Source organism: Lolium perenne, chromosome 4 (assembly GCF_019359855.2).
Source record: "Lolium perenne isolate Kyuss_39 chromosome 4, Kyuss_2.0, whole genome shotgun sequence".
NCBI lineage: Eukaryota > Viridiplantae > Streptophyta > Magnoliopsida > Poales > Poaceae > Lolium > Lolium perenne.
Window position 1 is genome coordinate 362,632,269 of NC_067247.2, and position 26,555 is coordinate 362,658,823.

Sequence of the window (26,555 nt, forward strand, 5' to 3'; positions counted from 1 at the left end):
TGAACAACGACATTGCTTCGTACTTTTATTCCTCGGTTTGAGGGAAGCAGAGTTTGATCTAGAACAATTGTTTGCTGTTTTCTATGGAACTAGTTAGTTTGCACCTGCAATGCACGTCTTAACAATGTAATGAAGTTTTTTTAATCATGTACTTTGTTTCATCAGTCTATTAATTTCCACAATTTTTGTTTATCTATGTCTTTCAAAAGTCAAAAATCAAATTTCAGCACATATCTGAACTTCTATCAGCACAAATCTGAACTTCTATCAGCACATATCTGAACTTCTATCAGCACATATCTGAACTTCTATCGGTATAGGACTGAACTACCGATACCTCATTACGTGCATACCAAGCCCGCCAAGCAACCAGAAGGGTAGTATCCACCATGTGAGGTGGTAGTTGTCCAATAACAGACTGAAACCAGCTATCAACAGACATGCATAATTCAGTGTGCGAGGGGAGTCTCATGTGTCAATTATTTGTTACGAGTAGATATCTAAAAGCACATGATGTCCCTTAGCCTGGCATATGCCCCCTCTTATGTTTTGTTCGCCGACATCATACGTAGACTCTTATGTTTTCAATCATTTGCTGCTGTACAATATTTTGCAAAGACAATTATTTGCTGTTTTCTATGGAATTGGCCCCCTCTTATGTTTTGTTCACGCTCCGCTCTTCCGATTATTTCAGCGGAGACACAAAACCCCGTCAAGCCGGCATATGAGCTTGCCAAGGAGAAACAAATGCAAGAAAATGTAGTACGCATGGAAAAAAATTTCGCTGAAAGATATGGACCTGCCCACAAATTTCAGAAAGATTTCTCTGGTTTTGCACGTACATTAGTGTATGGTGGGGTACAAATAGGAACTAGTAACAATCTAAAGGACACAGACTGCGAAGAGATGGAGGTCGAAGAGGACCCTTCGTATGAACCGAATCCAGAAGAGATAGCTACTGCTGATGATGATCTTCATTCAGATGAGGATCAGCGCACGGTCGGCAAAACTTCAGCTCAGGTCTGTGGAACTATGTCTGAACTATGATAGGAAATACGTACATGCTAAATGTTTCCTACTAATGGAGCCGCTCCTTTGCTTGCCGAAAGTTGCTTCTTACGCAATAGTTGCAATGAAGAAGCGATCCATACCTGAAGTTGCACCATCCAACATTGCAACAAGATCAATGGCAACAATCGAACCTGAAGCTGGGTCATCGATGAGCCGACGGCCACCAGCTGGTCTGAACACTGAAGGAGCACCCTCACCTAACCAGATCATGACATCTGGAGGCAGCACCTCATCTCCTGAGGACAATCAAATTGTAAACTTTGAGCGGCAAGGTATGAAAATTTGTAAAAACTAAACACTGTACCGCATATTTTCATATAAAAGAGAATCATTTCATATATCTTCTTTCAGAGACACTGACAACATCTGGCGGTAGTAAGAGAAAGAGAGGTGGACGCAGACGTACCATGGGCCATGGACTACATGAGTACACAAGAAGACATGGTGGCAATAAGATGCCAATTGAATTCACTGCTGGTGTCAGGAGACCCAAGGATTATGTCCAGTCAGCAAAGCTGAGCAATGAGGTTGGTATTCACATCCGTGAAAAAATGCCGCTTGCAACACACTGGACACAGTACAAGAAAGATGACACTCTCAAACATGTCATTCCTCATGCTATAAGTACAGTAGCGGTGAGTCCTGTACAATCTTGGTTTAACCTAATTAGTATGCTACATGATCAACTATCTAAGATTCTACTGATTAATGCATCACTATTTTGAAGGGAAAGTTTAATATGGACAAAAATGATGAGGTGGCTCAAGATGTGTGCACTGATATGCTGCAAGTTAGTATTCGGCAGTTCCGATATAGGCTTAAAAAGGAGTATTGGCCGAAAATTAAAAATCTCACACTGAGCAAGCATATCTCAAGAAGCCAGATCATGTAGAAGAGAAAAGCTGCAAAGAACTGGTGAAAAGAAGGTTTTATGAGAAGTACAAGGTACATAAACGTTAGTCATTTCAATAACAGCTACGAATTCTTACATTTCTACGATCTGGATAAATAAAATGCATGTACTAAACATAGGGACTGTGTGTAATAAATGGAAAGAACAGAGAAGGCTGTGAAATGCAGTTCCATACCACTGGATCTCGAAGCTATGTTGCTCACTGGGAACATCTCTAGTAAGTGTTCTGAATTTCCCAATACAGTTCATACTTCTGTCATACACAGTGTACAATGGTAATGTGCATTCTACATTTTTTCAAGCAGAAGGCTAAGCAGCAGGAAGAAGAAACCTCTCCAATTGAATTTTTTAGAATCACACACACTAACAAGGATAACATTATGAGTGCTGAAGCAAAAAGTGCATATGTAAGAAATATTTCTTATTAGCACAATATAATATAATCCAGTTTTGTATGTTGTCCATGCAATGATTGTAATCTTTATGCGGGATCAAATGGTGGCAAAAGCGGCGCCACGCAATGAAGATGAACCTGATTTGACTGATTTGCAAATTGTTCAGCTAGTTCTGAGCGAGAAATGCCCATCCACCACCTGCAACAGCACATTCCTAACAATATTGGGCGTCGCAACTAGTTCCATGTTGTCTTCTGTCTCAGCTACACGCATCCGAGAGCTACAACAAAGACTGGCAGATCAAGAGCAGAACTCCATACAGGCAGCTAAAACGTACCACAGTGAGATGCAGGCAAGACTACAAGGACAAGATGAAAAATTTGAAGAGATCAGGAAGAAGCAGGAGGAAGAACTTGAAGCTGTGAAGAAAGCCCAAGAAGAAAAGACTCCGGCTTATGAAAAGAGGCTGACAGAAATGGATGCCGTGCTTAATTTGCTCTTGAGGACATCCCAGCCACCATCCATGTCTCAATCCCAGGGCAACTAATCTATTGCACCACCGTCCTACAACATTATTAATCATAGGTCTTTTAATTTCTTTGTGTTCCAATTGTAATTTTCTTATGAATATTTCGATGCTTGTGAGAGACATATATACTTCTTGTGCCACCATTTAAGTATGATATTTATTGTCTACTTTTTGATATTTCGCCAGTTTTTTTGTTTCCCAAATTTCGCAAATAATTCAAATGCTCTCAAATTTTGTCAAATTCAAAAGGTGACGGAAAATGTCACAACGTCACTATTAAATGAAACCACGTGGCACCAATTTCTGGTCCCACTTGTCAGAATTTGTGGGTCCCACCAGTCAGCATTATTGGGACCCATATGTCGGCAACAACTTGGTCCCACTTGTCTGAATTTTGTGGATCCCACCGGTCAGAATATTGTGGGTCCAGCTTGTCATAATATTTTGTGGGTCCCACCAGATATCCATGTCAGCGCCGTCGGACCCATGTTGTCAGAAGCCAAATGGACCCACATGTAAGGCCACGTATGCTTTTTTTGGACCAATCAGAAGCTTCCCAAGATTTAGATATTGACGAAAGTTGCAATTTTTCGTGACAAACCTGTCTGTCAACAATGAACCTTTGATGTTGACGAATTTGCAGGTCGTCACCATCAAACATTTGACGTTGACAAAAAAATGCATACCGTCACCCCCGATATTTTATGACGGAGCTTCCTTGACGAACCCCATGACGATCAAATTTTGTCACCGCGAAGTAATCCTTGACGAAAATTGGCCTTAACATGACGAAAGTGATTTGTCAAAAAAAAATGTTTTCCTTTGTAGTGAGAGGTGCCTGGGCATTTATATTTTGCTGTACAAGTACGGGCAAGCGAGATACCACTTTATCATATCTTTTTATGAACATTGCAATCCTGCTGATAGACATGATTCATGATACTTATTATTAATTGTTGGTACCTTTTCCATGATTGACATAGCTATTAGATGACTTTATGTGCATGTATCTTATTATGAATTGCCTGAGTACTTGTCCATATCATGAGAATATTTACATCATATGAACAAATGTGTTCGTCAAAGTTCTTTTATCGCACTCAGTTGTTAACTGAATTTCTTGAGGACAAGCAATAAGCTAAGCTTGGGGGGAGTTGATACGTCCAAAACGTATCTACTTTCCCGAACACTTTTGCTATTGTTTTGCCTCTAATTTGTGTATTTTGGATACAACTAACACGGACTAACGCTGTTTTCAGCAGAATTGCCATGGTGTCCTATTTTTATGCAGAAACTCAACTTTCAGGAAAATCCCCGGAAATAATCGCAATGGGCCTATTTTCATAGAAGATTGACGGAGCCAGAAGACGAGACGGAGGGGGACCACGAGGCGCCCACGCCACAAGGCGGCGCGGTGGGCCCCTGGGCCGCGCCGGTCTATGGTGGCGGCGCCTCGGCCAGCCTCCGACGCTCCCCTCAGGATTACTTAAGGCCTCTGACCTAAAAACGCGAGGGGGTTCGACGAAATTGCCAGAAGACATCCAGAACTCCGCCGCGATCGCGAAACTCCATCTCGGGATCAGAAACTCCGTTCTGGCACCCTGCCGGGACGGGGAATTGGAGGAAATCATCGCCATCATCACCACCGACGCCTCTCCATCAACCATCCATGCTTCCCCCATCCATGTGTGAGTAATTCCCCCGCTGTAGGCTGAAGGGGATGGTAGGGATTGGATGAGATTGTTCATGTAATAGCATAAGATTGTTAGGGCATAGTGCCTAGTATCCGTTGTTGGTAATTTTATGATATTGTTGCAACTTGTTATGCTTAATGCTTGTCACTAGGGCCCGAGTGCCATGATTTCAGATCTGAACATGTTATTGATTCATGATGATACTCATTGTTTTATGATCTTACCTGCAAGTTGTATACACATATTGCTGTCCGGAACCCGAGGCCCCAAAGTGACAGAAATTGGGACAACCGGAGGGGAAGGCTGTGATATGACGATCACATGTGTTCACGGAGTGTTAATGCTTTGCTCCGGTGCTCTATTAAAAGGAGTACCTTAATTACCAGTAGATTCCCTAGATGCCCGGCTGCCATCGGCTGGTAGGACAAAAGATGTTGTGCAAGTTTCTCATTGCGAGCACGTACAGTATTTTAATCATGTTGTTTACTATAATCACTACTACTATCTTTATTACACTGCTGCTTATATTTCACTACTGCTACTGCTATAAAATTGTTGCTACTAATAAACTATTGCGAGCAAGTCTGTTTCCAGGTGCAGCTGAATTGACAACTCCGCTGTTAAGACTTACAAATATTCTTTGGCTCCCCTTCTGTCGAATCAATAAATTGAGTTTTACTTTCCTCGAAGACTTTTACGATCCCCTATACTTGTGGATCATCAGTAACAAACAAGTTTGATACATAGAGTAAACTCCCCATCATATATGCACATGTGAATGAACTTTAATTTCATTGCATATATTGACAAATGAAGCTTAGTGGAGTTTCCTCTAAATATTAAACCATGCAAAGAAACAAGATGCAAAGCAATAAAGACACATTCTTAAGAGCACACCACAAGCATAAAAGGCAACCCTTAAACCCTCCAAACTTCTCCCCATTGGCACCAATTGCCAAAATGGGTGAAAATTTTAGAAGGCCAACATAGTGAGAGTTTATCCATAAGGTGTGAATTTCTCATAATATGAGTGGAATAAAATGCTGATATCCAATGACAAATACTCAGAGGCCAAACTATAATGAGGATAAAATATTGCAAAAAGATAATAATGTCAAAAAGCTTCAACAAATAAAGCAAGCAATCAGATGAACGAAAAAGAAGAAACAAAATGAAAGATGGATATTAAGATAAAATAAAAAAGAGTGCTCTAAATAATATGAGAAATCTTCCCGAGGTTTGTTCATAAAATAGACAATTTGTATTGCAGTATATGGTGCATAAATATGGAATCCTCACTTCCATAATATCATTCAAAACAAAAGATACCAAGTGAAATAAACTCATATGATCACCGTAAAATAGTGCTTTAAATAAAATGAGGAAGCTCCCCAAAATATGTGCATAAATTATAATGTTGCATTTGAATATAATATGTCCAACATGGAATCCTCAGTTCCTTATTAACATTTAAAACACAAAGAATTGCAAGAGACACTAATGTGGTAGATCTGTGATATGAACATTTAACAGTGCTTAGAATATATTCGTGATACAAACATGGTTTACAAATATTGTTGAATCATATTATAAATTTTCATATTATAAATTTAAGATAAATATGTCAAAATAAGATCGTAAACCTTACGGAACCGGCCGAGGTGGAGCGCGAGGACAGGTTCGTCCTTGGAGGAGGGCGAGGACAAGCCGGCTTGACCGGTTTTGTCGACAGCAGGCCCGACCGACGCACCATCCAATATGTCATCAGTATTAATATCCGGCCAAAAGCTAGCTTCCAGCTCGCTGACCAGGTCAGTTTTCCAGGAGCATACGCTTCTAGGTGTGAATACGCCGCTAATTTCTTCATTCTACGACTAAGTTGGCCCACTATCATGTGTAACTCACTTAAGCTGGCCCTTCCAGCCCATATATTCTGCCATCAGAGCTAGGCCGAGGCCAACAAACAGATTCGTCTGCTAGTTAATAGGCCCAAAACATTTGGCAACTGCCTATCCCGTTTAGGTGTTCACATCGGTGGAAGACGAACACTAGGATCCATGTCCCAAGAATCCCCTCATCGGCCCTAGCTTGATCCCTTCATTTTCCCCCTCCCTTGCTCTCGTTAGCCTACAGTTCCCTTGAGAGTCGCCGGTGTCAAACCGGGCCGAACCGAGGCTATCCTTGACGGCGATGCCGACGAGGTGGTGCTGAGGCGAGGTGCCGGTGGTTGTAGGGTAGGTTTTAGGTTAGGTGATCTTGCTTTTGTGCTGTATCGGCGGATGCCGTGGTCTCGGCCGTGTGCCGGGAGGGAGATGCTGGATCCTGCGCCCAAGATCTGGTGTCGTCGGCGCCTCTTCCTCGTCGCGGTGCTCCCTCGGTCGGAGCCGGAAGCGATGATGTGCGGAGATACCGGAACCTCCACAAATAAGGGCGCTTGTGCAGGTTTGGATCGAGGTGGGCTGCTCCGTGCCGGCCGTTGTGGTGACGGCGAATGGAGGATCCTGCGGAGATCTTTTGAAGGGCAGCGATGTTGGAGATCGAGGAGCGACTGCTGGTCTCGTTCTAGGTGGCGGCGAGATGGTGGCGGATCCGGCGACCCGGATCCGGGATGCGGCGAGCATGGGGAAGATCCCCGGCTGATGGGCGACAGAGGTTTTATCGGCTTCGTGTTGGGCGGGCCTCCTATGCAGCTTTTAAAGCCCGTTCGGGCGATGGTGCTCTTCCGTATTCTTCGCCGGCGTTCGTCGGCGGTGTGCGGCGTAGCTGGAGGTTGCAGTTTGGCCAGGATGCTCTTTGTATTTTTTTGTTTTCCTAAGGGTCTTTCTGCAAAGTGTGTGGACGCGTGTGCTTCTCGGTCTTTCGACCGCGTTCGGGCGTCGGTGCGTTGTAATGCTTATCTTTGAAATGAAACGTCTCCCTTCGTTCAAAAAAAAAAAAAAAAGAATCCCCTCATCGGTGGTGGAGATTGCCTGGTATTATCGTCGGTGCATTACTGCCCACCAATCACCCTCAGAATCGCCTCTCATTCTCTCTTTCTAACCGTAACGTCAGGGCTCACCGCCTCACCGTGTTGACATTCACTACTTGCTGATAGATGACCATGTTAACATGCCCGCTCACATCGAAAATGCAAGTCTACATACACGTTGGGGTCCCGGTCTTATCACATGCCGTCCAGTCCTCCAATTTTGCATCAAGATGCGTGCGCTTATTTTGCAAATAACAGCCCCCACTAAATTGATTTGTCATGGCACAGTCCATCCCGTTCTGTATACCAAATCTCCATCTTCTTTCTAAACTCATTCCTTCCCAAACCTTCAGCTTCTTTTGTGTCAGAACTAGTCCAGTGTAGGAAAGATTTGATTAGTTTATACTGACACATCCTAAAAAAGAGCAATACATGATTTTTCTTTCTGGTTCCTACACATGTCACAGAATATGAATCATGGGTCAAAGAATTAAGCGCAAAACGGCCGTGGATTTTTGGGATATGTAGCATGATAAAACAGATCCAAATTTCTCAAGAAGCAAAATGTACCCTTCAGGGAAGTACAATTTTGATCATGGTCATCTAATAACAGAGGAGAAAATGAAGATTAAAATCATGCTCCTGTTAATGCTTGCACTAATTTTGAGGGATCCAAGAGAACAAATAGCAACGGAAGTTTCTCTTCCCATAAAAGAGAAGTAAAAAATTCTGAACAAATTCCACAATTGGATCTCGGTTGGGGAAATGGGGAGTGATCCCTTCATTAAAAAAAGCATGAGATGGGGAAAAGGAGCACTGATTCGTCGATCTTAGGGGCGGAACCTCCCCGTCGATCTCCTTCCCGTAGATTTGAAGAAGACTGGTGTTGGGGGCGGGGATGGGGGCTGTTTTGGATCTCGGATTGGTGGGCTCCGTGCTACCGGCGGCCGGTGTGGTGGGCGGTCTTGGGGCGGCGGATCCAGCGAGGTAGGCTGCCAGTGATGTGCTGCTGCAGGGGGAGGTGGATGATGAGGCGGAGGATATGGAGGAGAGAGTGGATAGGTCACGAGACAGGAAGCGAGCTGTACATGTTCACTTTAGTTTCCATAAGGGTGCAAAGATGTACAATGTCTAGGATGTAGATGTAAATGTGCAAACACGAATCTTGAAGCTATTATGACCCTAGGATAAGCCAGGGACACCCACCTATGTGTAGAAAAACTGCGTTGCGCTCACATGTGTCACATGCAACGCTGTGATCAAGCAAGCAATCTTTTTTGCGGGTTCAAGCAAGCAATCAATCCAATAACCCTTGAATATGCATGTGGATTAATTACAATTTCGAAATTCAATCTAGGAGTACATCACATGAGCAAATTAATGAATCAAGCCAGCGATTCCAACCGTGGAGTGCGCTAGCTAGCTGTAAGTACGTACGTAAACGCTTGGAGAAGCAATTTAACAACGATATTGACGTGTAGAGACGGCTGGGAACGGTGGTTTTAGTAGTCGAACTGCTGCCAGGTGGAGTAGGTCTGGCCGAACGTCCACCCCGCCGGTATGACGTTCTGGAAGATGATGTTCTGTCCTCCCGTGGAGCTGATACTGAATGAGAGCGACTGCCCCGCCAGCCCTGACATGCCCTGCCAGATGACGCCCCAGTTTCTGGACATCTGTGTCCACCCGGTGTTGGTACCCTTCACCGAGATGCTCTTGATCGACCCGCTCCCGGCCACATTGGTTACCAGCACCAGCTCAAAGTAGTTGAAACCTAATATGGTGAATCGGAGCCCACCCGTTCTCCAGCATTTGACTCTGTAATATAAATCCACACGGAGATCGTTAACCACCATGTCATGTCCTCTCATTGCCATGTAAATGGGACATGGAGCTTACTGTTGGTAGACGACGGGGATGATGCCGGCCTCGTAGATTCCGATGTTGAGCCACGCTGGCTGGGACATGTCAAAGTGAGGGCGAGGAGGGTTGCACCAGCCGCCGTTGTCGTTGGGGAGGTTGTAGTTGGGCGGGCATAAGTTGGTGGCGGTGACGGTGATGGCCTTTCCTGTCTTGCACATAGTGGACTTGCTCTGGTCGCAGATGATGAGGTAGCACTGCCCGCACGAGGCCCCGTCGTTGAACAGCACTGTGCTCAGCGCTGCGTTGCTGAGCCCGTACCCCTGGTCGTACAGATTGGTGTACCCACAAGCGCCACCTGCACCATGATCATCAGGACATGCGTACACAAGCTAGCCATGATCGATGGTCATCCAGCTTACTACGTACCCATTGTGCCGGAGCCGTCGCTGCCGCCGTAGAAGGTGGCGGTGCCCTGGAGCCAGCTCGACCTGACCGCCGGCGCCGCCAAGCACACCAAGAACAGCTGTAGGATGAAGCCCTTCCCACCTGCCATCTAGCTTCTTCTGATGATCCAACCCTGAACCGTACGAGAAATCAACAGTCACAGAGAGATGATTGATCCTCGTATAGGTGGATTTGGATGTTTTGAGGAATGATTACGACAGTGGTGGTGGTTAAATAGCTCGACGAAGAGAACGTAAGATAGAGGCCGGACGTATGGGTATGAATTCCGGTAGTTCGGGAGGAATAATTATGCTGGTGTTCCAACGAACGATCGAATGGATGCACATGGCTGCAACGTCCATTGATTTGACTTGCACCTTCTAATCATTTGTTTTGCACTTCCATGGCGTGTCTTAAGTCTTAACTCCCTCTGAAATAATTACGTTAACTAAACAACTAATTTGAAATTCTTCCGCGGTCTAACTACACGGCTATTCAAACCACTAATTTGACATTCTTCGTATATACAACCGTTCAATTATCTTGGCTACCTACACTCTGGACCGTTCAGTTTCTCAATGGCCCCGCGAAAGTTATAGCCTGATTCTATAAAAAAATGTTGGGTAGTAATAAAAGATGATTTTTTTTTGAGATGGTAATAAGACATCAACATATGATTTGTCAGAGATCGGGGTTCTTCTTCGTGACGCTAGAAGTTCATGCACCTTACATTTCGATGAATTTGAGTTTTGTTTTTGTCGGCGTGATTGTAATAAGGTAGCACATGAATTCACTCAATATGGTGTTAGGGCGGGTTTGCCGATCTCAGAGTGGATCGAGCATTCTCCAGACTTTGTCTCTGGTCTGGTAGCTAGCGATTCTGCTGTGCAAGTGTTTTAATAAAGTTTATGAAAGTTCAAAAAAAGATGATTTAATGACAACGTATCAATGTTTCCAAGAGGGAAAGTTAATTTTATTCCATCTAAAATTTGGTACAATTATTTTGCTGGCATGGAGGAAAATGCCATTCAAATACGACAATATTGTCACATATGTTTACTGTAACATCCCAACCTTGTTAACATGAATAAATGAGTGATCATGTGCATTTCATGCATTTAGTTTGCATTTGAGTAAAATTTGCATCAAACCCTAATAATTATGCAAATTCTTCTCTATTTCTTTCTCGTTCAAATCTTGCAAGATTTTCAAAATAGACAACATGGTTTTGTTGTCATTCAACAAGTCCAAGTGTGTTTATTACTTCGCTAGCAAAATTGAGTTTCAAACAAAATTCAAATAGATTTGAAAATTGAATTTGAAAAGAGAAACAAAAACTAGAAAAAATAGAGAGAGAAATCTCTTCTCCCTCTCCCTGGGCTCAGCCCATCTCTCCTTCCCTCTCTCCTCTCTCTGGCCGCAGCCCACCTTGGCCCAGGCCGCAGCCCACCACTGGCCCAACCACCCGCAGGGGTTTTTTGCAAAATGCCCTCGTCTTCCCCGCGCACCAAAGCTGCTGCCTGGCAGCAGCCCTGCCGCTTGATGCACCAGCCGACCCCGATGCATCCTGTCGCCCGCCGACGGCTACAAAGCCTCGTTGTCACCCCGGAATCCCTAGCTCCCTCTTCCCCCTCTCCCGCACTCTCCTGCGCCCCCGAGGACCTAACCCTAGCATCTATGCTGGCCTGCCGCTGTCGATTCCGGTGCCAGCGAGCTCCCCCGGCCGTCGTCGACCCCTCCACCGGAACGGCGGTGAGCTGCTGGGCCTTCCCGTGCCCTCGCCCTGCTCTCCCTCACCCTCTAGCGCCGCGACACCATGGCACCTGCCCCGGCCTCCGTCGGGCTTCGTCGCCGGCCGTGCTCTGGCGGGCAATAGCCGGCGGCGCCGCCACCATTAGGTCGGCCGCGTCGAGCTATGCCGATCCCCCCTCACGCGCGCCCTAGGAGCCCTCCCAATTGCCGGATTGAGCTCCACCCGAGCTCAATTTCGAGCTCATGGCTGGCGTCAACATGACGTTATTCTGGCGCCATAATTGCCTTTTTTTTCGTTTTCTGCATTTTCTGTTATTAATTTCTGTATTTCTGTAAATAGAAAAATAATGACATGTGGGTCCCTTGTTCAGAATTTTAATAATTTAGGAAATGTTTAGAAAAGAATAAAATTATGACATGTGGGTCCAAATTGTTAAAATTTTTCTAATTTGTATAATTTTCAGAAATTAATTTAAAATGAATTAAACATGGGAAATTCAAAAGTAATTCATTTTAAATCAGAAAAATATAAAATTATATATCAAAATAATCAGAAAAACATTTCCTAATTGTTTATCCATGTTTCATACATGCTTGAACCAATTAATTTTGAGCCCTAGTAGAAACCCTAAATCGACCCCTCTCAACTGCCGGAGTCGACGCCGAATCCCTCTAAATTCCGTTGTTGCACCTAGGGTTAACTGAACCCCTTTAATATGACATGTCATCATATTGTATGTGCATTGCATTGAACCTTGTCTTGATTGTGCTCTTCCTTTCCGGTATTTGGTTCTTCTCGATAGGGACCGAACGCGAGCCTGAGATCAACGCCACCAAAGAGCAGCACCAGAACAACGAGGGACAAGGAAATCCCTAACCTGATTCATATATTGTTTCGAAATGCTTTTACTTCTGATTCTTACATATTGCATCCGCTTCAAATATGTTTTATTAGCAGTTGTAGATATCCTATATATGCATATTCCATCCTTGTAGCCCAGAGTTACTGATCCACCGCTCCCAGCAAAACTAGGTCTGAGCTTGTTCGCATCGCTAGAGCCGTATATGTGTTATGCTTAGCCATGCTTAGCTGTTGAAGTCTGATCCATCCGGTTGATGAATCAGAGCTACGAATGAATCTAGTTTGACAGGATGACGTGGTAAGATCAGTGATGATGTTAATAAACATGCTAAAGGCTTGGATGGGCCGCCACATGGGGATTTGGTGATTTGACTCGTTCTCGCCGATACTAGGACCTGAGGTTCTCGCCTTCGGAACCAAGACCGAGCGTACAACCACACGGGGCCCATGGGAACCCCTTGGCCCAAACTTACCTAGCTTACCCATGAGTCAATTAGTTTGCGAGTTCCATTTTCCATACGCATGGGGGAAAGGTGGAAAAGGTTTTCAAAGTGCATCATACAGGGTGTGGCTAGGGTGAAGGATGCTGGAGGCATTGAACTGGATCCCCTGCACACAATGACCGGAACCGCCTCGGAGAATGGCTACCTATGATGACGGAGCTCCCCAGTTAGTTTGACTCATGGAATAGGCAAAGTAAGGGAAAGGTTTTGATCGACCACCCTCTGCCGGCACGCCAAGGAAGCGTGTACATGACAGCGCTAAGAGTCGGTCGGCGAGTGTGGGTAAAGTTGTACACCCCTGCAAGGTAAATCTTTTCGAAAAGCCGTGTCCACGGTTAAGGACGACTTGGGAAAGAACGTGATGATCATAGACAACTTGAACCCGATCGTAAAACTTGATATCTATGTGTGAATAAGGATCACTTCTCAGGGTGTCGAGGGGGTGATCCTAGGTGATAGGTTCAGCTGGTGATGAAGATTCGGTGGATTCAATATGATGTTGATGATATTAGAGCTAGAGTTAATATCGCTCTCTTATCCCTTTTAAAAATGGTCTGATTAGACGAGCTTCTGCTCCCTCCTGTTTACAACGGAAAACTGGCTTTCGCAAAATAAACTCCACATAAAGCCTTGCATACCCGCTTTGCTAACAGGTTGTACTAAGTCTTGCTGAGTCCCTGTACTCATCCTTGCATGCTTTGTTTCAGACGAAGTTCTTCCAACTGATGGTGGTTTCTACCTCGACGTCGACGAGTAGTTCGGAGTTCCTCAGGCGGCAGCCTAAGACTTATGGGCTGGAACGTTGATACGTCTCCGACGTATCGATAATTTCTTATGTTCCATGCTTGTTTTATGACAATACCTACATGTTTTGTTCACACTTTATGATGATTTTGTGCGTTTTCCGGAACTAACCTATTAACGAGATGCCGAAGTGCCAGTTCCTGTTTTCTGCTGTTTTTGGTTTCAGAAATCCTAGTAAGGAAATATTCTCGGAATTGGACGAAATCAACGCCCAGAGTCTTAAAATTCCACGAAGCTTCCAGAACACCCGAGAGCCACCGGAGGAGGGCCCTGTGGGCCCCAAATGATAGGCTAGCGCGGCCAGGGGGTGGGCCGCGCCCCCCTACTGTGTCGTCACCTCGTCAGCCCTCCGACTCCGCCTCTTCTCCTATATAAAGGTCCCTGACCTAAAACATCGATACGGAAAAGCCACGGTACGAGAAACCTTCCAGAGCCGCCGCCATCGCGAAGCCATGATCTGGGGGTCAGGAGTCTCTGTTCCGGCACGCCACCGGGACGGGGAAGTGCCCCCGGAAGGCTTCTCCATCGACACCGCTGCCATCTCCACCGCCATCTTCATCAACGCTGCTGTCTCCCATGAGGAGGGAGTAGCTCTCCATCGAGGCTAAGGGCTGTACCGGTAGCTATGTGGTTCATCTCTCTCCCTATGTACTTCAATACAATAATCTCATGAGCTGCCTTACATGATTGAGATTCATATGATGATGCTTGTAATCTAGATGTCATTATGCTAGTCAAGTGGATTTTACTTATGTGATCTCCGGAGACACCTTGTCCCACGTGTGTAAAGGTGACAGTGTGTGCACCATGTGGGTCTCTTAGGCTATATTTCACAGAATACTTATTCACTGTTATGAATAGCATAGTGAAGTGCTTATTTATATCCCTTTATGATTGCAATGTGTTTTGTATCACAATTCATCTATGTGCTACTCTAGTGATGTTATTAAAGCAGTCTATTCCTCCTGCACGGTGTAATGGTGACAGTGTGTGCATCATGTAGTACTTGGCGTAGGTTATGATTGTAATCTCTTGTAGATTATGAAGTTAATTATTGCTACGATATTATTGATGTGATCTATGCCTCCTTCATAGTGTGATGGTGACAGTGTGCATGCTATGTTAGTACTTGGTGTAATTGCAATGATCTATCATGCACTCTAAGGTTATTTAAATATGAATATCGAATATTGTGGAGCTTGTTAACTCCGGCATTGAGGGTTCGTGTAATCCTACACAATTAGTGGTGTTCATCATCCAACAACAGAGTGTAGAGTGGTTTTATTATGTGATCAATGTTGAGAGTGTCCACTAGTGAAAGTATAATCCCTAGGCCTTGTTCCCAAATACTGAAATCATCGCTTGTTTACTGTTCTACTGCATCTGTACTGCCTGCAATATCACCACCATGAACCACACGCCAGTTGTAGCATCAAGCTATTTTCTGGTGCCGTTACTACTGCTTATATTCATTCATACCACCTGTATTTCACTATCTCTTCGCCGAACTAGTGCACCTATACATCTAACAAGTGTATTAGGTGTGTTGGGGACACAAGAGACTTCTTGCTTTGTGGTTGCAGGGTTGCTTGAGAGGGATATCTTTGACCTCTTCCTCCCTGAGTTCGATAAACCTTGGGTGATCCACTTAAGGGAAACTTGCTGCTGTTCTACAAACATCTGCTCTTGGAGGCCCAACACTGTCTACAAGAATAGAAGCACCCGTAGACATCAGACGTTGCCTTATGTTATGGCCTCTTAGGCCCTTTGTAGTCTTGTTATCTAGATAACATAATTTGCTTTCCGTTGCTTGTTAATTTGTGGCCAGTGACCTCTGCGTGTAATAAATTTGGATCTTAACTCTGCTAAGAGTTGTAATATATTTTCTTTCAGTCGTAGAGTCACTGTTGTGTTACCGATTCTCACCCTGTAGGCCCTAGAGATCTAGGTTAGACTTATGCCAGATGTGATATCTGGGTTTATCTAGCCCTGACCTCCGGGGTCGCGACATTTACCTAATGTTACTTTTAAGATGTTCACAAAAGTAGGGACAAATCGAGTAACACATCATTGCCGAGAGCGTATTTCAACCCACGCAAACTACTTTTATGCCTGGTATACATATTTTATAGGGTGTGGTGATACTACATGAGACCATTCATGAACTTCATATGAAGAAATAGGATGGGATTTTGTTTAAAATCTATTTCGATAAAGATTATGATAAATTAAATTGGTCATTTTTGCAACAAGTGTTGCGTATAAAAGGATTCGACCCCACGTGGTGTGAATGGATACAGTGGTTTATAAGAAAGAGAGCGTCGGAATTAAAGTGAATAATGACATCTATCACTACGTTCAAACTCAGAAAGATCTTTGTCAGGGGTACCCTCTATCTAATATCTTCCTCAGCATAGTAACATATATGTTAGCAATCTTAATTGCTAGGGCTACAGAGGATGACCACGTATGTGGTCTAATACCCTGCCTAATGGATGGTGGGATATCAATCTTGCACTTTGCAAATGATACAATTATTTTTATGGAGCATGATCTGGAGAAAGCACTTAATATGAAGTTAATCTATGTATCTTTGAATGTTGGAACTTAAAATTAACTTTCATAAGAGTGAGATTTCTGTTTTAGCAAAGCTAAAAAGGTAGAACAAGTTTACAGGATTTTATTTGGTTGTGATATAGGATCTCTTCTATTTTTTTGTTTTCTGATTAATTTTCGTAAGCTAAAAAATAGTTAGTGAAAACCCATAGAGAACCGATTAGAGAAGAAGATAAGTAGTTGGATAGGCACAACCGTTGTCTTACGACCATTTAGTTCCGATAAATTATGTGCTTTCGAGCTTACCAATGTTTATGCTCTCTTTTCTTGAAATACCTAAAGGGGTTAGGAAGAGACTTGACTTATTTAGATCTCGATTTTTCTGGAAGAGTGATATCTATAAAAAGAAATATGTATTGACTAAATTGAGTATCCGTAGGCCAAAGGATGAACGTGGGTTAGGTGTGGAGGTTTTATAGTAATAAAACAAATGTTTATTTAGCAAGTGGTTATTTGAACTTATTAATGAGGAAGGGGTATGGCAAGAACTTCTCCAAAACAAATCCTTCAATATAAAACTCTTTCTCATGTTTCAGTTAAACCAACTAGCTCACCGTTTTAGAAAGGTCTGATGAATGTTAAAGATGATTTTTTTCAAAAGAAGCTCTTTTATTATTGGCAATGGCTCGAATACTAGGTTTTGGGAGGACACTTATTTAGGGGCTAAACCTCTTTCTAACTAGTATCCACCTTATATAATAGGGATTCTATTTTCGTGCCCCTGCTTCGTTAGTTGTACTCAGTTTTCCCCAGCTCGTTAGTTTTTCCTCAGCTTTTCCCTCCCTCTAGTTTGAAACCCCTCGAAGACGCGGGTTGCCGTCAGGTCAGAGGCCTTACCGTTACCGTTAATCTGTGTGGCTACACAGAGGTGGGGCTGCATAGAGGGCAGTTCCTCTCTGACCGTCTCGTTCTGACGGGTAGCCATCCATCTACCGCTGACGCGTGGGCCGTTTTATTTCCTGATTGTATACGCGGTGCTGCCAATGACAAATGGGGCCGCTCTATGGGGCTGCCGCAGCCAATGACCAGTGGGTCGTCTATTTATTTATAGAAAATTATATTGCCGCTCTGTTGGGCCTCCGCAGCCAATGACCGCTGTGGCAGGTGACTATTTTCGCAGCTTAATCTAAAGTGACTCTTATGCTAAACATTGTGCATCCCGACGTTGACCTAGCAGTGGCGGCGAGCGTAGCCGATCTGACCATGCCGATATCGGCATCGGCATCGGCATCGTTTGGAGGATGTGGTGCTCGAATAATAGTGGAAATGCGATATTATCTTTTACATGCATAATATATAGAAAATAGTTAGATCTCTAAATCGATGCATATGAAGCTACAGATATATTCTTGGCCATAATCCCCTTATCTAAAGGGGATGGATGCATGGCTTCACGTCGTCGTCGCTTTCATCGTCAGTATCTTCGTCGTCCGAGTAGTAGTACTTCATGCACATTGTTCCGTCGAACACCTTCACTATGAGCACATCATCGCCTTCATATTTGAAGTGTACGAAGCAGCCGAAATCCACACCGTGCGCGATGGCGAATTTCTCCCAGCTCTTGTCGAGGTACATCCGGCCTTGACCGTCAAATAGGACCTCCACGGTCCAGAGACGAGGACCACAGTCAGCTGCTCGCAGATACACCTTAGCTGGCTCCTGGCCGTCAAGATAGTCCGCAAACTTTTTTGGGAGAGCCTGCAAAGAGATCGAGCGCCGATCGTTTGAAATTAAAGGTTTTTTAGAACATGCCCATAATTAATCACATGCATCATATATGTGGGAACGCGTACGTACCTTCTTGACCAAAGGGTCTTCATAGACGACGATGAAGAACTCCTCTATGATCAATGGCAGTGTTGACGGTGGTGGTGGCAATGATGATGATCCCCTTCCCCTTCCCCTCCCCCTTCCCCTTCCCCTTCCCCTTCCCCTTCCCCTTCCGGTCCGCGTCCGAGACGTGGAAGCCATGGCAATGGATCAAGTGTATGTGAACGAAGAAGAGAGAGGCAGAACCTATTGATACAAGGGATGGCCATGTGGGTGTTTATAAGGGAGAGATGACCGTTGTAGGGGTTTACACAATAAAATAAGGAGGAGGTGAACGTTGGTGGGGGTTTACACAATAAATTAAGGAGGAGATGACCGTTGTGGGGGTTTACACAATAAATTAAGGAGGAGACGACTGTTGTGGCGGTATATATCTCAACAAAAAAGTAATGCGGACTATCTTGACGGAAATAGAACTTCGTGATATAGTTTATCATTTTACCGTGAAAAGTAATGCCTAAAAGAAATGGTAATTCGTGATAGTTTATCATTTACCGTAATGGCTACAACAAATCGTTGATGGTTTATCATTTTTTGTGTGAAAAGTAATGGCTACAAGAAATGGGTGATGGTGTATCATTTTTTGCGTGAAAAGTAATGGCTACAACAAAATCGGCGATGGTTTATCGTTTTTTGCGTGAAAAGTAATGGCTACAAGAAATGGGTGATGGTGTATCATTTTTTGCGTGAAAAGTAATGTCTACAACAAAATCGGTGATGGTTTATCGTTTTTTTGCGTGAAAAGTAATGGTTACAAGAAATGGGTGATGGTGTATCATTTTTCATGAAAAGTAATGGCTACAACAAAATCGGTGATGGTTTGTCGTTATTTGCGTGAAAAGTAATGGCTACAACAAATCGGTGATGGTGTATCATTTTTTTGCGTGAAAAGTAATGGCTACAACAAATCGGTGATGGTTTATCATTTTTTGCGTGAAACGTAATGCCTAAAAAGAGTTTATAATTTAGCTCGTGAAAAATAATGCAGAAAACCAAACTTTGCGTCAAGCTAACCGACGACAGAGAGAGAGAGGGTGGTGGCCCCGACCAGAGAGAGATAGGGGTTATCTTGCCCGTTAGATCATACGATCAACGGTCGGTGGGCACGATCCGCGTGACATGGGCTAGACCAATCAGGGCAATGTTGGGCGTCTGTGAGAGTTTGTGAAGGGAGAGGGCAAAACTGAGTAGTATCAAGAAACCAAGTGCAAGTGAGTAGTAAACAGACTAAGGGATTCAAATATGAGATTTAAAAAATGGAAAATGCATGTTTTGTACAATGAAACCCATCTTGGCCTACCTCAAACTATTTGCAATACAAATATACATGAGTGTGAAAATTATGGCCTCATTCAGACAAAGTATGTTTTGGGAAAAGCTGTTTTGGGTAGGGCTTATTGTGGAAAACCATGCACCTTCATAGCTACTAGGTGATTTGAGAAGTGGCAATTTGTGGTAAAACTTGATTTATCTATGATTTGAGAAGTGGCAACTTGTGGTAAAGACTCCATGAGTAAGTGCCACTCTTTTTCGAAATTTTTTGCACATTAAATAACTCACTTAACTGGTTAATCCCATTTGTTGACTCTCTGTTGACCAGCCACTTGAGGGTAAAACTGAGTATATTGCACTAGCCAGTATTAGCACCCAAGGGGAAAACTGAGCACACAAAAAATGTTAGTATATGACTCGAGGGTATACCTGAGTATATCTAAATTTCCAGGGTTAGACCCGAGGACACGTGTTGCGGTGCAGAAGTGGAAGACGTGCCATTGTTGACGCGTGTCGCGGTGCAGACGGGCAAATAGTGGACGCGTAGGACGCGGGTCGCATTTAGGACGCGTAAGCCTCTCCTTCCCTCCCTCTGCACACAGTCGTCTCATTCTCGCTCACGCACGAAACCACCCCTCTCACGTCCCATCAACTTCTCCAAATCGGAAAAACCCCAACCGCCCTACGCACACTACCATGCCGGCGATGGAGAAGAAGAATGCGCCGGCTGCCGTCGCCTCCGCGCCCGTCGCCGCCGAGCCCGTCGCCGCCGAGGGCGGCGCATCCAAGTGCGGCGCCTCCATGAACTGGGCCTCTCTCTCGGCTGATGGACCACTTCACAAGATCGGCGAATGCTTACTGGCGAACGAGGAGTACGCCGACACCTACTCTGCTATGAGGCAAGTCTGTAGAAATTGGCGATCAGGTTTGCCTGAGCCCGACATGCACCTGGACGAATGGATCATGCTAGACCACGCCCTTCCACGCGTCGCTGAGTTCACCTTCCTCCAACTCGGCACATCACGCTCTGTCATCATAGATCTATCGGAAGTTCATACAAGGTTCAAATTCCTCCATATCTACCTTTTTATTTTCAATCTTAAATATCTTAGTGCTCAATGTTATCTTCATCTATATATTTTAGATACTACTTCGTTGGCTTTTTCCGTGGCGTCATCGTGCTTGCCCAGAAGAACCCGCCGCACAAGATACGGCTTCTGAACCCACTCACAAAGGCATCGAACACTATGTTTGAGGCGTAGATGCCATCTGTTTTTCTGGATTCAGTCGCTGTAATCAAATCCCCGACTATGGTCTTCGTTGCCGCACAATTCCCGCCGGAAATTGGTTGGGTCGATGAGAGCACTCCAACTAAGGATATATATGAAGATTGGGGAGAAGAAAGATTTTCGATCGAGAACCATTGTCTGTGTTGCATTACCCCATTCAATGGTGAACTGTATGCAGTAGCTGCGGACAATTTTGAGATCGGAAGAATAGTGTGCACCAATGTACAGTTGCAGCAGCGCGCGAGCACTGTCAAGATGGAGACACTAATTTCATTTCCAGAACTTGGACGTCAGAAGTTCTACCTTGTGAAGTCGGATGGTGATCTGCTGCTTGTGTTGTTGGTCAACCGGGCTTTGGCGGGCAAACCATTGGTGTACCGTGTGGACACTCAGAGCCGCTCTCTCCATCCGGTCAGTAACATTGGCAGTAATGCCTTCTTCGTGAATCGTATCCGGTCTATCTCCGTCGACACTAGAGTGCACCCGACACTTCGACCTGGCTGCATCTACTACACGTATTTGGGTTATATCAGAGAGTACTCTCATGATACAAAGTCATGGGATGAGTGGCCACTACGTGTGGATAGAATAGGAAACTACGGTATGAAAAATGAACACAGGCCATACCGTCTGGAGGATGTATTGGCCGCACACTACAGATGGAATGAGTTCAACCAATATTTCCTTGGGGTAATGCACGAATGGAGCGACGAAGAAATATATGAGGAGGATTGAAGAACAAATTCATTCATCCTGGGGTATCCTAATCTACTTGTTGTCCATACATTGCGTGCGTCTTGTATATTTTTCATCTTAGTTTGTCGTGAACATTAACAACGTTATTGGCTGCTTTTGGCTGCTGTATGCAGTTTATGTATTATACTTAGTTTTCTGATTATGCTATTGTGAATTTATCATATACTAGCTTCTAGATTTGCTGCCATATTGGGCAAAAAACAAGGGCCAAAAGGCATAAATAACCCCAGAGATTTGCTACTAGATTTGCTGCCATATTGAAGAAAGACAGAAATAGAAGATTCTCTAGATTTGATACTAATTTGGTGAAAAAGACAGAGAGAGAAAGAGGGGAAAAGGTGCTCTTAAAAATGCCAATTTGGGCCGAGAGAGACAAAACCCCAGCTCCTGCTCACGTGCAACCAAACGCTTCTCGTCCTGTCCCACGCGGTCCCTTTCTACCAGCCCCACGCGACGCGGCCCCACGCGGCCCCACAGACGACGCGGCGCAACACGTCAGCACAGAACGTCCAAATAGACGGATTCCTTCCGTCTGAGCTCCTTCTGCGGGTTTCAGACATAGGTTTGGGGAAAACTGAGGAAAAACCAAGGGGCTGGGGAAAACTGAGTACAACTAACGAAGCGGGGGCACGAAAATAGAAATCCCTATATAATATAGTCAATCACAAGGACGTATTATGGCATTCGGTTCATCTAAACATATGTTTTAGGCGTACATTTTCTGCAAATAAATGGGAGAAATGGTGGCATTTGGTCATGAGACTTGTGTTTGTTCATATATATGATATCTAAGATGATTTTAGATGTAGTTTAACTCCCTCCGGTAGTCAAGTATATGTATTTAGATTTTCCTAATGATAATATGGTTTATCTTAGAAATTACGAATGGAAGAATAAGATCCCACTTAAAGTTAGAAATTTTATGTGGTTCCTTCCTAGAAAAGTCCTTATTACTATGTTGTGACACCCCAACTTTCGCAACCCTGTTTAATTGTCCTTAGTGCAAAAATGAGGGGGAACAAAAACTTTTTTCTAAAAGCTAACTAAGATGAATTACCTTGATTTGTCTGTTAGGATGAATTGCTTTAATCTGCTGAATTATCTTGTTTTGCTTGTTGAGTTTTGTCTTGAGCTACCCCAGAGAACAACACCTTTAGAGGCAAAACAAACAACTCACCTAACAAAACACATGTGTGACTTAGGAAGAGTTGTTATCCTTCTTACTACATCAGACCTTCTCTACTCATGGCAACATGAGTATGCCTACTTAAAATTCCTCTTTGTGTTAATCTAGCTCAAATCATCCTTAACTCAAAACTTGGGATCATCTACCCCTTTCTACATCCTTCTCTTGAACCCTAGTCAAAAACCCTAGACAATTTAAATTTGGCTAAGTTCTAAATCTATTTTCAGGTTCCATTTTGGAGCCCCTGGATTAAGCTATCTCTTGCCATCTTAGGCAATGCACCTAGTCCTAGAGCTACCTTATCATGAGAACCTCCCAACCATGTCTTTTCCTTAGACCAGATCATTCACATACCCACTCATCCTAATTGATTCTGAAGCCAAGTCAACATTCTGTTATTGGCAGGCCTAAAAGATTCAAACTTTGGCAGTTGATCTCTAAGCACCCACAACTGTTATTGGTGACCTAAATGCATAGATATCATCTATGCAACACCCCCTACAACTTCCACGTCATGCATGTCCCATTCTACCCCTGCAACTCTTATAATTCACTCGATCTTGTACCCTATCCAAGGTTTAACCTTAAGATCACTTCCTTCACTTTTACCTCTTGTTTTTATTCAAGTTTAATCCTCACAAAACCAAGAGTGGGAATGATGGGTACATTTTGTAGCCACCATCTACCCTTGAGAACACTCCTCCTAAATTAGTTTTCTTTCTCAAAAACCCTATTGTTTTTTCCTTCTCTAGTTTTGATCACAAAACTACTTCTAGTTTTATTAAATCCTTTCAAGATATTTCTTCAAAGAAAACAAGGAACTGAAATGGGTTTTGTTTTTCATCCCATTTCTACCAAGTACTGATTTCTAAAACATTATTTTGCTTTCCTTTTAACAAAAGGCTTGTTTATGGTACTTATACCATTTCTTGTTTTTCTTTTGTTTATTTAAAATTGAGAAAAACTCTACCTTACTTAATAAAGTAAGTAGAACATTTTGAATCCTATATTCTACCTAACCTCTCTCAACTTTATTCAAAATCCATTTCAATTAAATTCCTTCCCATTGGTCCCTCGACAATTGAGGTGTGTCAAATACCTTTCAAATGAATTCTATTTCAAATGGCAACTCTTGGACATCTTATGCACATCTCTGATCTATCCTATTTTATCCCCTCATACTCCAATTCATGATCCAGATGATGATCATTTGACACTTTCAAATGAATAGTGTCCCATGTCCATCTCTTTTTCTTTAAAGACTCTCATAAACCTTTCTCTAATTTAATCGTGTGACTCATCCTCACTTTCCCTACTTGAGTTATCATCTCTTATGACCTTGAGATAATTCCACCGTGTAACCCAACTTTGAAAGTGGCATACACATTCATCTCTCTCTCTTTTCATATTTACTTCACCAAAACAACACCACCACATCTGCCTTGACATGATCATGCATGGTTGCATGTGGTCAATCCCAATCCTTTCAACTTTGAATTAAAATGACAACTTCTAATAATCAACTATACCTTTGGATCTATCTTTTCATCATATGTTTGTCACAACCTAAGTGGTGGAGATTATCCTCATAGTACATATCACCCTCACCCTCCTCTCTATCCATATGTATCTTCTCCCATTCTAATCCTCATCAAAGTCACCCATTGACATTATCTCCTCAACATCACACCTTGGTCTATACACATGGATGTTGTGCATCCCTCTCACTTTGTTCACTTGTGTTTGTCAAGAAGAGAGTCGGCCATGCCTAGCTCTTGGCATGCATGAGCTGAATCTCTTCATCTTCCTCATTCCACCTCACTTCCTTCTTCCACAAGTCTTGTCTTCCACCTAACCAAATCAATAAATGGGCAGCCACCCACCTTAGTCAATCAATGAGGAGGCAGCCACCCCCTCTCTCTCTATAAATGGCCCTTGGCCGGCCACCCTCCCTCCTTTGCTCTCATTTTCCACTCTCCACTCCTTCCTCCACTCCCTCCCACCTTTCTCCTCCACTCCCCACGAGATGTTGCTCCCCCAAGGCTCCATGGCGGGCCATGGCCATGGAAAACACACCAATCTGCAGCTCTCCTCCTCCCTCAAGCTCCTTCTCTCCCCGGGTCACCATGAGAGCATCCCTCTCTCTCTTTTCCCCAATTCTAGATGGTTTCCTCTCCTCTTCTCCTTTCCTCTCTTGCTAAGATTGGATCTTGATGCAGGTGCATGTTGAACCAAGCTTGGAGAAACTTGATCCATCATCAGATCTGAAGTTTTTGATCAAAGTTCGTCCAAATCCATTCAGTAATTTCTTCAATCTTGTTGTTTCAGATTATGTAAGAACTTGTAAAATCCAGCAAAACTCGTGTATAGCTCTGAATCGAGTCATTCAAAGTTCCACGGGTAACCACAGAAAAGATCCACAACTTGGCGTTGGTCTCACCCTCAAATTCGTTTTCAATATTCCTTTGTAGTTTAAGTTCGGAAAACATGCAGAGTCACTATTTGTTAGATTTAATTTTTTCTACAAAACATTTTTGGGCAAACTCAACTTTGGGTGAAAGCCCACTGCCATAGCTTCATTTTTCCTTGGTGCCACTTCAAGTGCCCACCTAAAATTGAAATGGTACACCAATGAAGTTTTGGTTAGATCTGACTTTGTCAAATTACACTAGGAGTTTGGGAATGAATTTTTGAGTGAAACCAATTGCATTAGAACAGATTTCTATACCTTTCAGATGCAACTGATCTCATATTTTTAGGGTTTTTCTACGATCTTGGGCATACAGATCTTGTTTTCTGTACAGTTCAGATTCAAGCAAATTTCTAAATTTATAGGATTAACCTTTTTGAGTGAATCTAATTGGGTTAGTTTTTTTACACTGGCCATCTAGGAAAAATATTGTTAGTCTCTTTTCATGCATATTTGTTACTGTTAGTAGTATGTGTGTGTCACATGAATTGTTGAGTCAAAACTTTTTGGTTTATTTAAAATCCTTGACCAACTCTTTTTATTAAAAATGGACAACCTTTGTTTTATTCTTGCAAAAAAAACCTCAGCAACTTAACCTTATTTCTATTGGTTTACTTGAGTTTACAAATGGTGTGGTATATGGGTTACTTCCTATTTTTGGTGTAGTGATTTGCTAACAAAATAAAAGAGGGAAATGATTTCTACTTCTTCAAAAATATTTGAAAATAAAAGATGGATGCTTTTGATGCAAAACCATTTCACTTGTCTCCTTGGTGGTGTTATCTACCAGGGGGTATATAATTTATGCCTTGGTAATACTCATAGAGGCATTTGCTTATTTTTGATGCTCTCATGCCTTTGTTAAGTAAGATAAATCGGTCTTCTTTTAAAGTTGTCTTGTAAGTGACTATAAGTCCTTAGTATGTTAGCCCTTAGTATAGTGGTTAGCTTTTGATTGTTTCTTGTTGCATGTTGTTGTTTTGTTTGTACAATGTGTTGATTCTGTTCCTCTTATATTTTCCGGCGATAGATGCGAACAATTCCGGAGAAGAAGAAGAGGTTCGGACGAGGATTTTTATCTATAATCTCAGAAATTCTTATTGGATGGAGTTGAAGAAGTCCAGAGACAAACAAGCCAACCAAGGCAAGCCATCTATTGATCTCTGAATATTGTGTGACATATTGTTGACACTTTGTGGTTATTCTTATTCCTTGATCTATGGTGTGTTATTCTCCGTTTGTGTCATGCATGCTTAATCTTAAGCATGGTAATCCTCTTGGTCATATCTTATGCACATTTTAATGAGTGTTGTATAATAGAAATAATCAAAGTAGGCCACC

At 43.2% G+C, this 26,555-nt stretch overlaps 1 protein-coding gene across 1 annotated transcript; it reads right to left on the minus strand.

Annotated features, from left to right (window-relative positions):
* Nucleotides 1–8,829: 8,829 nt before the first annotated feature.
* LOC127349172 (expansin-A18) lies at nt 8,830–10,080 on the minus strand. Its single transcript, XM_051374948.2, has 3 exons — nt 9,857–10,080; nt 9,467–9,785; nt 8,830–9,385 (listed from the first exon to the last, which is right to left on the minus strand). Exons 1-3 carry the CDS (start codon nt 9,981–9,983, stop codon nt 9,073–9,075), a joined length of 759 nt encoding a protein of 252 aa, XP_051230908.1. The 5' UTR covers nt 9,984–10,080; the 3' UTR covers nt 8,830–9,072.
* Between the last annotated feature and the right edge of the window lie 16,475 nt (nt 10,081–26,555).